At 39.7% G+C, this 15896-nt stretch overlaps 1 protein-coding gene across 4 annotated transcripts in view; it reads right to left on the reverse strand.

Annotated features, from left to right (window-relative positions):
* Window positions 1-7340: 7340 nt before the first annotated feature.
* The window catches only part of HTR2A (5-hydroxytryptamine receptor 2A), a 60793-nt gene continuing 52237 nt past the window's right edge, over window positions 7341-15896 (reverse strand). For all 4 annotated transcript variants that reach the window (XM_077855694.1, XM_077855695.1, XM_077855696.1 and 1 more), the window contains exon 3: window positions 7341-11203. In XM_077855694.1, the coding sequence (XP_077711820.1) occupies window positions 10404-11203 (800 nt within the window). In that variant the 3' untranslated portion in view covers window positions 7341-10403. The remainder of the gene's footprint in view (window positions 11204-15896) is intronic.

The raw sequence follows: 15896 nt of genomic DNA on the forward strand, positions 1-15896 counted from the left end.
CCAAGTGGTAGACACAGGAAGAGTGAAAGAGGCATAGAGAGGAACAGGCTGAGAGAGAGTAGCTGGGTCCCATGGATGATTGAGTAGAAGAACTAGTGCTTGTGTAACCTCAGGCCCTAGAATTGGTGTGAACCTGGGCTTTTCTTTCTGGGCTTCTGTGAAGTCTTTTTGACATTTGTGATTGCTGCTTACTCATTCCTATGGGTCTACTGACAATAAAATAGGTTCTCTGAAGGAACTTGAGGTTTTTCAACTAACCAGTATGCCTAGTGCTCATTTTAAATAGCATTTTTTTCTCAGTTTATATGCTTTCTTTTATTCATTCATGCAAGAAGTAGGAGGTAATATCAGAAATTTATTTTTGAGCATAATTCTACTGGTATGAAGGACATAGGGTTTATTCTTTTAGCTTTCATTAGGAGGAACTTAATGTTGGATACAATTTCTGGGCATGAAGGTGAGCCATGAGAAGAGATAGCAATCGGTGTATGGTGATTGTATCTTATAAGATCAGGGAAGATCCTTTAGGTAAGAATAATCATATTGATGATGAACTATACTTACAGGTTAAAATTATGTTTACTTAGCAATGTCTAATCTACTCGGCATTGTATGTTAGGATATTTAGGAGGAGCTGTCGCTTAAATAAGGTTAGAGTTCTGTTGAGCTTCTTTCTTTGATTTAACTTAGCCTGGGAGGTCTGGGACATGATGCAGGCATATTGGAGATGTGCTCTCATACTTCTAGGGTAGGGAGGAAACCAAGCAAGTGGCTGAGAATATGGCTGTTGATCCAAAATCGAGCTCCACCATTTACCATGTAAGAGTTTGGACAAGTCCCTTAATCTTTAGTTTCCTTATATACAGACTGTAGTGCTGATACCTTAAGGATTAAATGAAATGATATGTTAAAGGATGGAACATGATCGTTAGCATTCAACGGAGGGTTCAAATGAATTTTGAACATCACAACCCTGATGCTAGAATGTTATAGTTGTCATGTCTGTTGTGGTTATTGCTGATGCTGGACAGCATAGACCCCAAATGGCTAGCTGTTACCCAAGGACCAAATCTGGCCTGCTATCTGTTTTTGTAAATACGTTTTAATGGGAGACAGCCACATCTTCTCATTTGCTTGTTGTCTCTGTCAGCTTTCATGCTACCGCAGTAGAGCTGAATGGTTACGACAGACCCTGTGGTTCACAAGACCTAAAATATATACTACTTGATTCTTTATAGACAATGTTTTCTGATCTTTGCCACAGTGGAAATAGGAAACAGTAAAAGCTTAACGGTCATAGAGATCTGAAATTGAATTCTGGTTCTGTTCCTTAGTTTAGGCAAATTGGACAAATTTCCCTTTGAGACACAGTTTGCTCGCTGGCTACGGTGACCTGCAGATATCATATTAATGTGTTCACATGTGAAGTCCCTTAGTACAAAATAGTCGTTCAATAAATAGTAGTGTCAGTGTCTTCCTTATATTCTTCCTTCTGCTTTACTTCCTACTGTAAAGAAGGTAGATTGGACAGTTCTGGGTTTAATTTCACTACTTCAAAAAAAATATCAAAGCATTGTAATTTATGTTTATTTACACAGTATCATCTTCCTACAAGGAGATAGGTGTACTTTGCCTGAATTCTTAGAAGCAAGTAGGACAGGTAGCAATACAAGTTAATACTGAATTCAAATAAAAAAATATTCTTCTCCAAGGGGAAATAACTTGTCTTTCAAATTCACTGGCAAATTCAAATTTGTATTTCTTTTTTTAAAAAGATTAATTTGTTTATTTTTAGAGACTGTGTGTGAATGGGGGTGTAGGGGGGAGGAATAGAGGAAGAGGGAAAGGGGAGAACCTTTAATGGACTCCTTGCAGAGCCCAAGTCCGGGCTCCATCTCATGACCCTGAGATCATGACCTGAGTGGAAACCAAGAGTCAGATGCTTAACCAACTGAGCCCCCAGGCGTCCCTCCAATTTGTTTTGTTTTGTTATTTATTTATTTATTTATTTATTTATTTATTTATTTATTTATGATAGTCACAGAGAGAGAGAGAGAGGCAGAGACACAGGCAGAGGGAGAAGCAGGCTCCATGCACCGGGAGCCCGATGTGGGACTCGATCCCGGGTCTCCAGGATCGCGCCCTGGGCCAAAGGCAGGCGCCAAACCGCTGCACCACCCAGGGATCCCCACGTCCCTCCAATTTGTATTTCAAATTCAAATTCATTAAGCAAATCTTGTAAAGCAGAATGTTACATAAATGTACCTGTAGCTTCAAAGTTTTATTTATTGTCCTTAACATAAATTGAGATAACATGGTATTTGCATCATGACTATCATAATTCTAAGGTTGACAAGATGTATTTTTTTTGAGTGGTGCTAGTTGGTCAGGCCTATCTGGTGGACAGATGGAGGAGCAAATGTGAGTCAGAGCTTTCACATTCTGTAGACAAGTACAGGGACGAATTTATCAAAGGCAAGTTCTCTGGTGAACTGAAGGCTGAGAATAGCGTGACATTTTCATGCAAATCACTCTTCTTGCTCTTCAGTCTTGAATATGTTTAGTTGAATTAAATTTGTCATACTCATAATCACTCATGAATAACTAACATTTCCTATTTCCTGCTAATTCAGAAAAAGACCCGCCATCTCATTTTTAGAAATTAAATACTTATAGATATTTCTCATTTTCAGTATGTCAGAGAGACAAATTATTAAATACATATATGCTGAGCAAATTAGTTTTGAATTTGCTTTTTTTTTGAAATTTTTTCCTTTTGAGACAATTCTTGGCTTGCTTATCTCTGTTGACTCAATTCCCATAATTTGGATATTCTTTATATACCCCATGTGAACCTGTGTCCTGTAGAATGTAGAACATTGATAGTGGAGCCTGGAGATAGGGATCCTAAACATAAGATCTAATTTTAATTTTTTCCCTCTTTAAAACTAACTTCCAAATTCATTATTTTTAACACTTTTGCCAGTGGCTTACATTAATCTGCTTAGGGTCTACAGCCACAGAAACATCAGAGAGTGGAGGCATTGCCCTGAGGGTATCTTTCAGATGCATTCTCTTTAAGAAGTGTTATTTTTGGGTACATGTATTAAGTTGACCACATATTAATTAGGCCAATTTGTGACAAAGCTAGTGGGCTCAGCAAAGCAAACATGATTTTTGTAGAGAGGACAGGATAATTCCCCACCAAACATGCTATTTTTATTATTTTTAGGGAGTAATTTCATCTCGAGACTTCCTACACTCCATCGGTGTCTGAGGTATAAGATATACATCGTAGGGGATCCCTGGGTGGCTCAGCGGTTTAGCATCTGCCTTTGGCCCAGGGCACGATCCTGGAGTCCCGAGATCGAGTCCCACGTTGGGCTCCCAGCATGGAGCCTGCTTCTCCCTCTGCCTGTGTCTCTGCCTCTCTCTCTCTCTCTCATGAATAAATAAATAAATAAATAAATAAATAAATAAATAAATAGATCTTAAAAAGAAAGATACACATCGTAGACTCTTACTAACAAACATGTGGGGAGAATAAATGAGTTTGCAGCACTGATATTTCCACCTGCTTTAATACATTTTTGGTTATATGAATAAATAAGCCATATAAACTATAGACCAATGAGTCCTTCTCAGATCCTTTTTTTCATATAAAAGGAGAAAAGTAAGAGTTTGGAAGATGTGAGGCTTGGATCCTATTACTGGCTCTGACGCTGCTTGGCCAGGTGGCCTTGAATAATTTCTCTAATTTCCCTGGCTTTTGATCACCCTTTCTGCTAAATGAGAAGCCTGAATCAGATGATGTCTTAGCTCCTCTAGCTTTTAAATTTATTGAGTATGTTTCTTTTTGTTCCATATATTTCAGTAGTTCAGAATTATTACTTAGGCTGCATAAGTAGAACTCATACAGAGAATTTGTCATTTGTGTATTAGGATGTTAGAGAGCTTCTCTAGGTTTTCTGCAGCTCCTGCGGTAATGATGATGGCTATCCAGAACCTTCTTAGCAAAGCTGAAAGGAATGATCAAGTTTCATTCTATAGGAAATGTGTTTGCTGGTCATAGGGTCTCAGTAATAGGTTTAGACATGATTGTACAATACGAATGTGTGTTCACTTAAATATTGTTACTAATCATAATAACACCACTTTCTTTTGAGGATGCATATTGATTTTTGAGGTTGTGGTTAATGACCAATGAGGTAAAATATTCATGCAAGCTCTCAACCAGTTGCTTGTGGCCCACTTTTGATTTTCATGCCAGCTGTAGTAAAGTTCCAAGTCATCTGCTGCTGCTACTAATGGAATTGATTCTTCATTGTCTGCGGTATCCTTGATGCCATACCCCTAAAGAGACTTTACCTCTTCCCTAAGTTTATCTGCTACTTGGGATCACACTCCACATACATGATCTGCACTCAGGTTTTTGTCTTGGCTCTGTACTTGGGGTCACCCCAACTAAGACAAGATCATCTGAATAATGGCATATTATTTCCTTTCAATATCTGAAATAAATGTAGGACAGGAAGTACAAATTGTGCTACTCTCTAGAAGCTAGAATAAACACCTTTGAAGATGTTATAATCTTAATTATAAATAAAAAATTAAGTGACCTTGGCTCACTTTCAACAAAAATCTAGCTGTTTTTTAAAAAAGAGATCTTTGCTGTACCGTGGTATCTCAATCTTTTTTGAGCTTTTAAATTTTAACCCTCCGAAGAAGTTGAACTTGACTAGTGATAGCATTTGCTCTTTAGGAAGGCTGGGGGCTGTTTAAAAGAACAACCAGATATCTTGTACCAGCTAGAAATTGTGTAGAAATGAGGCCAATGGTGAGAAAAATGCCACCATAGCAGTCATTTGTGTTGATATCTGACTCTTGATCTCATATCTTAGAAAGTCCTTGGATCCATAATTTAATTTTTCTTATGATACTCCCATATAAAAGTTACAGCTGTCATTTATTTGCAATACATCTGAAGATTTTTTTTTAATTTTTATTTATTTATGATAGTCACAGAGAGAGAGAGAGGCAGAGACATAGGCAGAGGGAGAAGCAAGCTCCATGCACCGGGAGCCCGATGTGGGATTCGATCCTGGGTCTCCAGGATCGTGCCCTGGGCCAAAGGCAGGCACTAAACCGCTGCGCCACCCAGGGATCCCACATCTGAAGAATTTAAGAGAATGTGAAAATTGTTCTGGAATATTCTTTGTTCATGAAGCTGTGTCTGGGTTCATCAAAGCCTTGACTGGACTCCCTAGCAATGAGATAAGCATAGACCTAGAAGAGACCTTTTGAAAAGATCATTGACTGTAGTCCCCTATTATACAGTTGAAGAAAAAAGGTATTGATTTGTCCGGGGTCAGACAGTAGCAACAGATTGGACCTAGGTGTCCCTGCCACCTGCCTCATTTGTCTTCCGGGGCAATAGGGTCACATCAAATCCTGAGGTTCCAGTCGGGTGTGAAAACTTCCTGTAATGTGTTGGCTCAAGTGGGCATACCGTTATTAAATATCAAAAGGGAAGAACAGAGCTAAGATTGGGGTGTATGTCATTAAGGGAAAGCAAGGAACCATTTGATTTTGCAAACCACCTGCAAAAATAATAAAAAAAATAACCAAGTTTTGTCTTACTGCATATTCAATGGGGGCAAATGTCTACTGAATGTAGAACTTGAGATAAGCTTAGTTGTTTGTTCGCAGCTCAGAGTGAAATCTTAAAAATCACAGATGCTTTCTTCAAAATCATCATTATGATTGTGGGTTAAAATTTAATGTTAAGTTAGAAAAGTTTATACACATTATGAAGTTTCTGAAGGTATTTGTTTTTCTGTGGGTCATTTGGGTGATGCCAGGAGAATACTTCTTGTCCCTAAATTTCTTTCTCACTTGACTTCCTGGCTCTAACACTTTTACCTTTTGGGTTATGATCAAAGCAGACAGCTAAAGGGACCTCAGTGATAGGCAACGGTTTGTCAGCTTGAACGACTTATTAGTGCTCTAGCAGAGACGAGCAACGTGATGGAATGGGTCACAGAATGGGTAAGTTTTGATGTAAGCAAGAAAAAAAGGAATATTTCATGAAAGGAAGTCTGCATCATGGTGAGGACAGAGCAGAAGCTAAAAGTTTTTTAAAAATGAGAATGTTTACAAGAAGGATAGTAGAAGCTGTTGAATAATAATATTGACCATCCTACAGTTTTATCTGGAATTTGCCCTGGTGGCTAATAATATGTACCGGCTTTGGGTTTTTTTCTTTCCAATAACAATACAGTTATGACATTTACAAAGTGCTTTACAAGGTTATCATGCTCGGCCACAGCCATGACCTCATTTAAATGACAGTCAGTTAGCCTGGACAGGTACTAGAAGCTCCATTTTTAGAGACAATGAAATTGAGGCCCAGGGCTATTAAATGATTTGTCCCCAGTTATATAACCAGTGTGGGGCAAAGCTGAGATGCCAATTTGCATCTTTTGGTTCTGAATTCTGTGTTTGTTCTCCTGTGCCACACTGGGTCGGGGCAAGAATTTATGCTTCAGAATCAGATGACCCAGGCTGGAACTTGCCACCTTTTTTTTCCCCCTAGCTGTGTGACCTTGAACATGTTACTAACTGTTCTGAATCTCAGTTTCTTTACCTATGAAAACTAAGAAATAATAATAGCTACTTATAGGATTGTTGTGAAGATTCCATAGGTAGAGCAAGCAAAGCAACTGGCTTAATTCTGGCACATGGTAGGTAGCCCATACATGGAGCTATAAACCCCTGGAAGAGATACCTACTGTCCCTGTTTCCCAAACTTTTCCTACATTTAGATATGGAAGGATGACTCAGGGCAGCTTTTCAGTTTATTCAAGGATACCGTGTGTTTTCTTGGTTTATTTTAATTATCTCCGTGAAGATGGGTGTGACGTCTGTGTGAATGCACCTGTCCATGTCTTGGGGTGCACCTGGACATACATACCCACCAGTACCTGTGTGCATGTGTTGGGGGTGCAGTGCTGGCTCTCCAAGTTTCTTTCTTTTTTTTTCTCCATGTTTCTAGGCTCTGGAGAACCAGATACAGTGACCAAATGTGGAGAGCATCTGTCTGCTGCAGGTAACCGCCAACTGGATCACCAGCATAAATCAGACTCAACCAGGTAGATCCTAGTTCAGTCATTGACCTTCAGAAGCACAGGCCTCGTACTCTTAAAACACCTCGGTGACACATAAGCTCCCAGTCGGAGGAGTGGAAGCTTTGGGTGACTCCCTTTAGTGGACAAAACTATTGATTTTTGAGGAACCATTTGATTTTTGAGGAGACTTTATTTATACTCATTCAAACTGCATTGATTTTTGAGGAGACTTTATTTATACTCATTCATTCTTTCTTGAAGTCTTTTAGAATCACCTCGATGAAAACCATTACACAGAATAACCATCACTGCATTTCTGATATATGGCACAGAATAACTTAACACTTTATAAATATGTTTCATTGGTGCACAAATGGGAGAAGCACCCTCTGCGGAAAGCAGGGCAGGAACTTGGTTGGATTTGGCTACAGCAGCTCTTCGTTGGATTTGACCATGAGGTGGCGCTGCGGCCAAGTGGATGAAGTATTGTCTCAATTGAGTGTTTCCCCCTAACTATATGGCATTTAATTCCTTTCTTTAAATATAGAAGAATCTACCATTCAACGTAAAGTAGGGTCCTGTCGCTCATTGTATTTTAAGAACACTATGGATCAGGAGTGAGTCCTTTGACCACAGATCCACAGATCCTTCACGCACTGCGTGTCACTGGGGTGAGGGGTGTATTTTTAAAAGCCTCAGTGGTCAGAAAGTCCCCAGACTGAGAAAGGGGGTCCAAAGTACCATTTCATTCAGGGTCACTCAGCTATATATAAGGACCACTGTTTTCACCACCCTCACAGAATGGGGTGAAAGTCTTGCCACAAAATTGAGGTGAACTTCCAGTTTATTTAAAGAGCCGATGCTTCTGTTACATCTTAATCCGCTTTGACAGCAGTGGAAGGTCAGAGACACATTTAGAACATGAATTCACATTGTAGTTGACGGGATACAGACATGCAAACGTGTATATCTATATACTGAGTGTTTGCCTCAACGACTCTTGCTTTTTCTCCATATAAATATATAAATATCGAATAAAGTGCATGAGAGCGTGTCTGTACATATACACAGATACATGTTTGTCTATATACACTCGATAGATACCCGTGGAAAGAAAAAGCACACACATTTGTAATATATCTGTAGTCAAAAGACGTCTGTCAGGCAGTATTTATGTTCATTCTGGTCAAGATTGAGTATCCGGGGGTAAAAATCTGTGATCTTTTCTCTGATACTTAATGAGCTGGGCAGTTATAAACTATGGCAAATACATGGGAGCAGAGCTTTGGAATCATGTGCATTTTTATCTGTTCGTACGATCATTAAAGTGGGTCAGTTCAAATACAGCCTGGATAGAAGTGGCTTACTGTAATTTCGAGCTTTGAAATACATACCTTCCCATGTGTCCAGAAGGGCACTGTTGGAGAGACTCAATGCATTTCCAAATTACGCAGTGGCCTGGCCCATGTTCTTCAGTTTTCAAAGCTGTAATATTTTTCAAGTGGTTTAGAGCAAAAAAATTTTTTCAAGTGGCTTAGAGCAAAAAAAGTTTTTCTTTTTTTTTTTCAAAAAAAGTTTTTCATTTAATGGAAATGCTTCAGTATTGTAATCGCATCTCATCTAACATTTGTTTCAGAAAGGTTAATCTAGAGTGATATCAAGGTGAATTAACTGCTGTTAATCTTTCTCTCTTTAGCAAACTTTTCTATGAAACATTATATTACTGCTTTAAAAACACTTTTTTTTATTAGGGAGTCCAGGGTCAGTGAGTAATAATTAGTGTTTAGGGAAGTGAAACAAAAATTTTCCTTAAAATTTTGGTAGGGATAGGTTGGGTCCAGGCTGAGGTGTGTATTTCTAGACTAATTGCAAACTTTGAACTCCTGTAGTATTTCCCCGCCTTGCTCCTTTGGTCGGTATTCCTTGGCAACCAATAGGGAAACCTACGGAGAAAACCGCCCTCTGAGTCCAAACAAGCCTTTTTTTTCTGAACCAGGTAAGAAGAAAACAGTTGAGTACCAATTCTCAAAATGTCTGCTGATTAATATTTTTGACAAGGACCACTCCAAATAGGCCATTTTCTTTAAAGGCAGGGATCTTGCTGCAATTATTTTTAGATCCTTGGTACCTAGGACATTTCTTCACAGATAGTATACACCCAGTGGATGATTGTGAGACCAAAATTGAACAGTTTTAGTAGAGAATATAGATTGATTGATCTGAGGGCATCAATTTACCTGACGGGTGCACACAGGAAAGCCACGTGCATTTTTACAGAGACATCCCAAGACTCTACCGCTGTCAGTAGCCAAAAACCTGAGTTTATTCCTCAATCTTGACACAGTGACATCAATACTGCTTACTGCTCAAAGGGGGGCATGCACGGTGCAGTCATCAGGGAGCGAGTTACAAAACACCGCTATGGTGCTGTTGAGGAGAAGCAGTTTCCAGAAACATATTTGGCGATGTTAAATTATCCTTTTTGATAGTTTACTTAGTAGAACAAACACTAAACAAGACCACGCTGGAGATTGAGCATAAAGTACAAGTAGTAGAAGAGAAAGCAGCAGTAGTGATTAAATAATTAAATAACACTTTGAAACTTTTTCACTTCTGAGAAGAATTAACTCGAAGTGCAGCAAATGCCAGCAACTTTGTTGGGTATTTCCAAATGACATCTATGAAAAAGCAGGGATGAAAAAGTCGTCAAGTATTTCGTTTAATGCTCTTAGCAATACGATTTCGTAACACTGTCCTTAGTGTCTTTTTTTTTATTGTTGTTCAAAACATATAGCATAGTAAGTTTCAAAGAGGATTTTTCTTTAAGAGGTCATTGTAGTCAACCAGTTTTCACTACGTATAGCGATTGTTATTTACAGCAGTAGGCAACCAACTCATGCCATCAATTAACAACATGGTAGCAAGGTTTCCACTTGAAATAGAAGGTAATTTAGAATTATTTGTGGCCTCATTATAATTATACAATAAAAGCTAATTATTTTAAAGACCTATCATTTACAATGTTAAAAACAAGTATTGTAAAGCTCACAGCCGAAATGCTGTCAGGACATTTTTGAAGTGCACGTTTTGTGTCATTTAACCCTGCTTTTTTTTTTTCCATTGACAGAATAAAATGAGGCATATAAATATTATTGTTGGTTCTACTAGACTGGCTTTTTTTTTTTCCAGTCTCCCTATTTTCTTTATTTTTTTCCCCCCCAGATAGGTGAAAATTTGCCCAGTGTGCCCTCTGTCGTTGCTATGGCAACTGGTCTATCACACACAGCTAACCTTTTCATTCACTGTGTTAATATTGTCTGTAGGAGCGTCTTCTGAATGTTGTTCTCCTAGAGCAACCATGCTGTAGTCATTATCTGTGCTCTTGGCATCTTTCTTTGAATTCTTTTTTTGTCCCATTTGGAGTTGACTAGATTTGTAGGCCAAGGCCGGTATAGTGTTCACTAAAATTAACTGCAATGGTTTTTTATTTTCCTTGTACTGACACTGAATATACCGGGAGAAGGCCGACCTGTAGGTCTTGTTGAACAGTGTGTATACCAGTGGGTTGACCGCCGAGGAGAGGTAACCGATCCAGACAAACACGTTGAGCAGGGCTCCAATGATATCCTCGTTGCAGGACTCTTTGCAGATGACGGCCATTATGTTCGTGATGAAGAATGGGCACCACATCACCACAAACAGGAAGAAGACAATGCCCAGCACCTTGCAAGCTTTCTGCTCGTTGCTGATGGACTGCATAGTCCTCCTGCCGTAGGACCCTGGCTCCCTGTGGATTGATCGTTGGAAGAGCTTTTCCGAAGACAGGGAGCTCTGAGGGAGGAAGCTGAAAGACGCTAGCTTGGCCCGTGTGCCAGGATCACTCACACACAAGGTGGCTTCTTTCTGGAGCGACTTGATAGTTAGAAAGTAGGTGATCACCATGATGGTTAAGGGAATGAAGAACGACACGAAAGAGCCGATCAGGACAAAGTTATCGTCGGCAAGTAGGCAGCTCCCTTCCTTAAAGACCTTGGAATCATCCTGTAGCCCGAAAACTGGTATTGGCATAGATATACCTGGAGTTGGATAGAGAAGAGCACATGAGTATTGAGGGGCTGTCTATGGGGGAGCACTGCTACACAACGGTGGCTGTGCACTGGATTCTATTTCGACGTGGTCTAAAAGCTCAACATATACTTGCAGTGAGAATTTAAAATTCTCTTGAACTTACAGATATTATGTGGTTCTTATATAAATTAATATATAGTTATCTGTAGTGACATTCGTTACATATAGTTGTAGTATATACACACATATATAAAATATAAGCTACATACAACGTATGGTTTCCCGTACTTGTACGTTACCTTGGCCTATAGAGATAGTCCTTTACTTATAAGTACAGGGGGGCGCCTGGGTGGCTCAGTTGGTTTAGCGTCCAACTCTTTGTTTTGGTTCAGGTCATGACCTCAGGGTTGTGAGATCCAGCGCCCTGCCCTGTCAGGCTCCACCCTCAGCAGGGAATCTGCTTCTTTCCTTCTCTCTCTCTCTCCCCAGCCTTACCTCCCCCCGCTGCTCACATGCACTGTCTCTCTCTACAATAAATAAATAAATAAATAAATAAATAAATAAATAAATAAATCTTTTTAAAAAGTACAATAATGGGCAGCCCAGGTGGCTCAGCAGTTTAGTGCCGCCTTCAGCCCAAGGCGTGATCCTGGAGACCTGGGATCGAGTCCCATGTCAGGCTCCCTGCATGGAGCCTGCTTCTTCCTTTGCCTGTGTCTGTTCCTCTCTCTCTCTCTGTGTCTCTCATGAATAAATAAATAAAATCTTCAAAAAAAATACAATAAAATAGTACAATAAATCTAACTCATAAATTTTTCAATTTTGCATTTTTTCTGATTACAATGTTACACTTATTAACTGAAGAAAATACATGGAGTCACACAAAAATAAAAATGACCAGTGAAGCTGCCATCCAGAGATAATCACCATTCACAATCGGATGCTATTTATTTTAGATAAACACACATACACACACACACACACACACACACACACACACACACAGCATTCACACACATTATATACTTGGGTTTCATACACAGTTCTGTAGCTATTTTTCTCCTAACATTATTTCATTAGTTCATAAAAATATCCTCATAAAATTATAAACATCTTTTCTTTTCAGAAAGTTTGAAAAATAGAAAGTAACAATGAATAGAGAATAATAATACGTATTGTTGCCAGCCAGGGGAATTATAATTAACGTGTTATGTAGTTTCTTCTTATGTTTCCATGCACACATGTAAATATATACGTATGGGCAGTGTTTTATGTGCAGATTTAGATCTTCCTATTCTGTTTAACATCCAATTGGGAAAATTGTACATAATTAATTAATTAATTCTTTTGTCTCAGATTTTTATTAATTTATTTGTTTATTTTTTGGATTTTTATCTAAATTCTAGTTAGTTAACATACAACATAATATTGGTTTCAGGATTAGAATTTAGTGATTCATCACTTGCATACACCACCCAGTGCTCATCCCAACGAGTGCCTTCCTTAATGCTCATCCCCCATTTAACTCATCCCCCACTCACCTCCTCCCACCTTCAACCCTCAGTTTGTTCTCTATAGTTAATAGAAAATTGCACATATTTTTAAAATATTCTTAGAAAAAATGATTTTCTAATGTGAATTTGAAGTAACACCAATTATATTTTGTTTTTATTTTTAAATAAATAATAAATAAATATTTATTTTTAATAAAAATAAATATTTTTAATAAATAATAAATTTGATGCTTTAAATTCTTTATTTTTAAAGATTCCATTTATTTATTCATGAGAGACACAGAGATAGGGGCAGAGACACAGTCAGAGGGAGAAGCAGGCTCCCTTCAGGGAGCCCGATTTGGGACTCAGTCCTGGGACTCCAGGATCACGCCCTGGGTCAAAGGCAGGTGCTCAACCGCTGAGTCACCCAAGTGTCCCTGATTCTTTTTTTATTTTTTAATTTTTATTTTTTAATTTTTTTCCTGATTCTTTTTTTAAAAAACTTTTTACTATCAAAAAGTTCTAACATATGCAGAAACAAACAAAAAAAACAACCCACTGAAAAATGAAAACAAACCTAGCACAGTAAACCCATCAACCAGCTTCAACAATAAGGAGCTCAAGGACAATCTCGTTTCAACCCCTCCCATGTTACTTTGAAACAAATCCCAGACATCATGTCATCCAACCTGTAAATATTTTCTTTCTTTTTTTTTTTTAAGATTTTATTGATTTATCCAGGAGAGACACACCGAGAGAGGCAGAGACACAGGCAGAGGGAGAAGCAGGCACCATCCAGGGAGCCCGATGTGGGACTCGATCCGGGAACTCCAGGATCACACCCTGGGTGGAAGGCAGACACTCAACCGCTGAGCCACCCAGGGATCCTAATATTTTCTTATGTAGATATAAAAGCTACACATTCTTTAGAAAACCTCATATCATCACAACATCATTCCTACTCCTAAATAGAAATTTAATATTTCCTTAATATTATTATAGAATCAGTGTTCAGATTTCCAAATGTCCCATAAAAATCATTGCATATTTTTAGTAGTAGAATGTTCATAAGGGTGGAATACATATAATAAGCAGCCATGAACTCTTCTTTTATTGACAAATGGTACAAGATGAGAGAAGACGTGGGAGCAAGAGCCCATGGTCAGTTGTTCTATCACTGAAATTTGGAGAACCCATGCAGCTCCCTTAGGGACAGAGGTGAGGCAGAGGAGGGAACAAAGTGAGTAAAAGGAACACTTGGCCTCTAATCCTGCTAAATTATCCCCCATGACGTAGGACCTTATTTAAGGGAAATTCCATGGGCCTCCACCACCATTGTGCAGTTTGGGGGCAGTGGGAGTATCTTCCTCTCCTGGCAATCATGTGATTGCCATAAAGGAAAAAAAAATCAGGGAGATGAGGAAGGAGAGGAAATTTGAATCCAATGACTACTTTGTGTAATTTAGTTTAGGATTGCTTCTTTTTTTTTATTTTTTTATTTTTTTTATAATAGTCACACACAGAGAGAGAGAGGCAGAGACATAGGCAGAGGGAGAAGCAGGCTCCATGCACCGGGAGCCCGACGTGGGATTCGATCCCGGGTCTCCAGGATCGCGCCCTGGGCCAAAGGCAGGCGCCAAACCGCTGCGCCACCCAGGGATCCCTAGGATTGCTTCTTTTGTGAAAGGGTAGACGCCACAGGGGCACCCCGGGAGAAAGTCGGAGTGGAGTTTCTTTCCAATCCCTCCCTCAGAGCTGGACTGCAGGGAGCGTCCTGCACACTGATTCTGACCACCCTTCAGAGTCTGGTAGGTGGTCACAGTGTAGCCAAGAACACAAGTTCATTCCAGAGTTGGGAGCTACCGCTAGCTTGAGTCTTGTCATCCATCCGGAAGAGCTTCCCTTGATGCTCTATCATCTAATTTGTGCCTACTGCTCCATCCAACCATGGACCTGACTGTCCTAACTGCGTATCACCTCATGTTGGCTGCCCTTGCAAGGAGGGGGACATTAGCTCAAGTTAATGTAATGTTTAGCTCAAATCTTTCTCCGTGACATTTGCCATGATCCTCACAGACGTAAATGATAGTATTTGTCACTTGTCCATGCTAGGCCATGGGTCAGCCTCCTTGGAAGGTGGAGATAAATGACGTCACAGCTGGTCTTAAGGACCCTTAGTGTGGTTAATGACTCTATCTCCTTTATTCCTCTCTGTCCCTGGCGTGTTGTTGGTAACATGCTGTGGGCCAGGAAGGGATGGAAGAACAAGGATGCAAAAGGAATATCCTCTCAGACTCTGGATACACACCAGTTTTATGTAGGCTTCAGAACACTCTCTTTTTTTTTTTTTTTTTTAAGATTTTATATATTTATTCATGAGAGACCCAGAGAGAGAGAGAGAGGCAGAGACAAGGCAGAGGGAGAAGCAGGCTCCCTGCCGGGAGCCCAATGTGAGGCTTGATGCCAAGACCCCCTGGGTCATGCCCTGAGCCCAAGGCAGATGCTCAACCACTGAGCTCCCCAGACATCCCAAGAACTTGGTGTTTTAAGCAATACCTCCAGAACTGCCACTTACATAAATCACCAGGTTGCAAACAAATAGGGCAAAAGACTCTCAAGGTAGTGACTTCTCTTGCATTAGGAGAATGCACCCCTAAGAACGTGATGACAAAATAATACACCTTTGTCACACAGCTGATATTCTGTTTACGGACATCATGACTAATGTAGTGGCTGTAATTCATCACGTTAGAAGAGCGATCAACAGTTCTGGCTGTACAGAATTAAAATTGATTGAGGCCCTTTGTCACCCTGGCAGAAGCTAATAATTACATCATTACTAAAATGTAGCCAAGAGCCAAAACTCTTTGACTTCTCTTGGTTTAAGACAAAATAAAATGAAATCAAGTTAAGGTCTTCAATTTGAATAATTCTGTGGAGAAGGCTACTCCCATGTTTATCTACCATTGGCGGGACATCCACTCTGGACTAAGCACTGTCCTAGGTGCTTTGCATTATCTGATTCATCTTAGCCTCCCCACATCCGTGGAGGTCTGTTGGTGCCAACCCTATAGATGATAGAGGATAGATGAGGAAGTATGGGGATGAAGCAACCCAACCCAGGAGCACAGGGCCAGGACCAAAATTCAAATCCAGTCCTGTCTCACTCCAAAGCTTCCATTCTCATCAGTGAACAACTACACTG

This window comes from Canis aureus, chromosome 17, assembly GCF_053574225.1.
Source record: "Canis aureus isolate CA01 chromosome 17, VMU_Caureus_v.1.0, whole genome shotgun sequence".
In the NCBI taxonomy this organism is placed as follows: domain Eukaryota; kingdom Metazoa; phylum Chordata; class Mammalia; order Carnivora; family Canidae; genus Canis; species Canis aureus.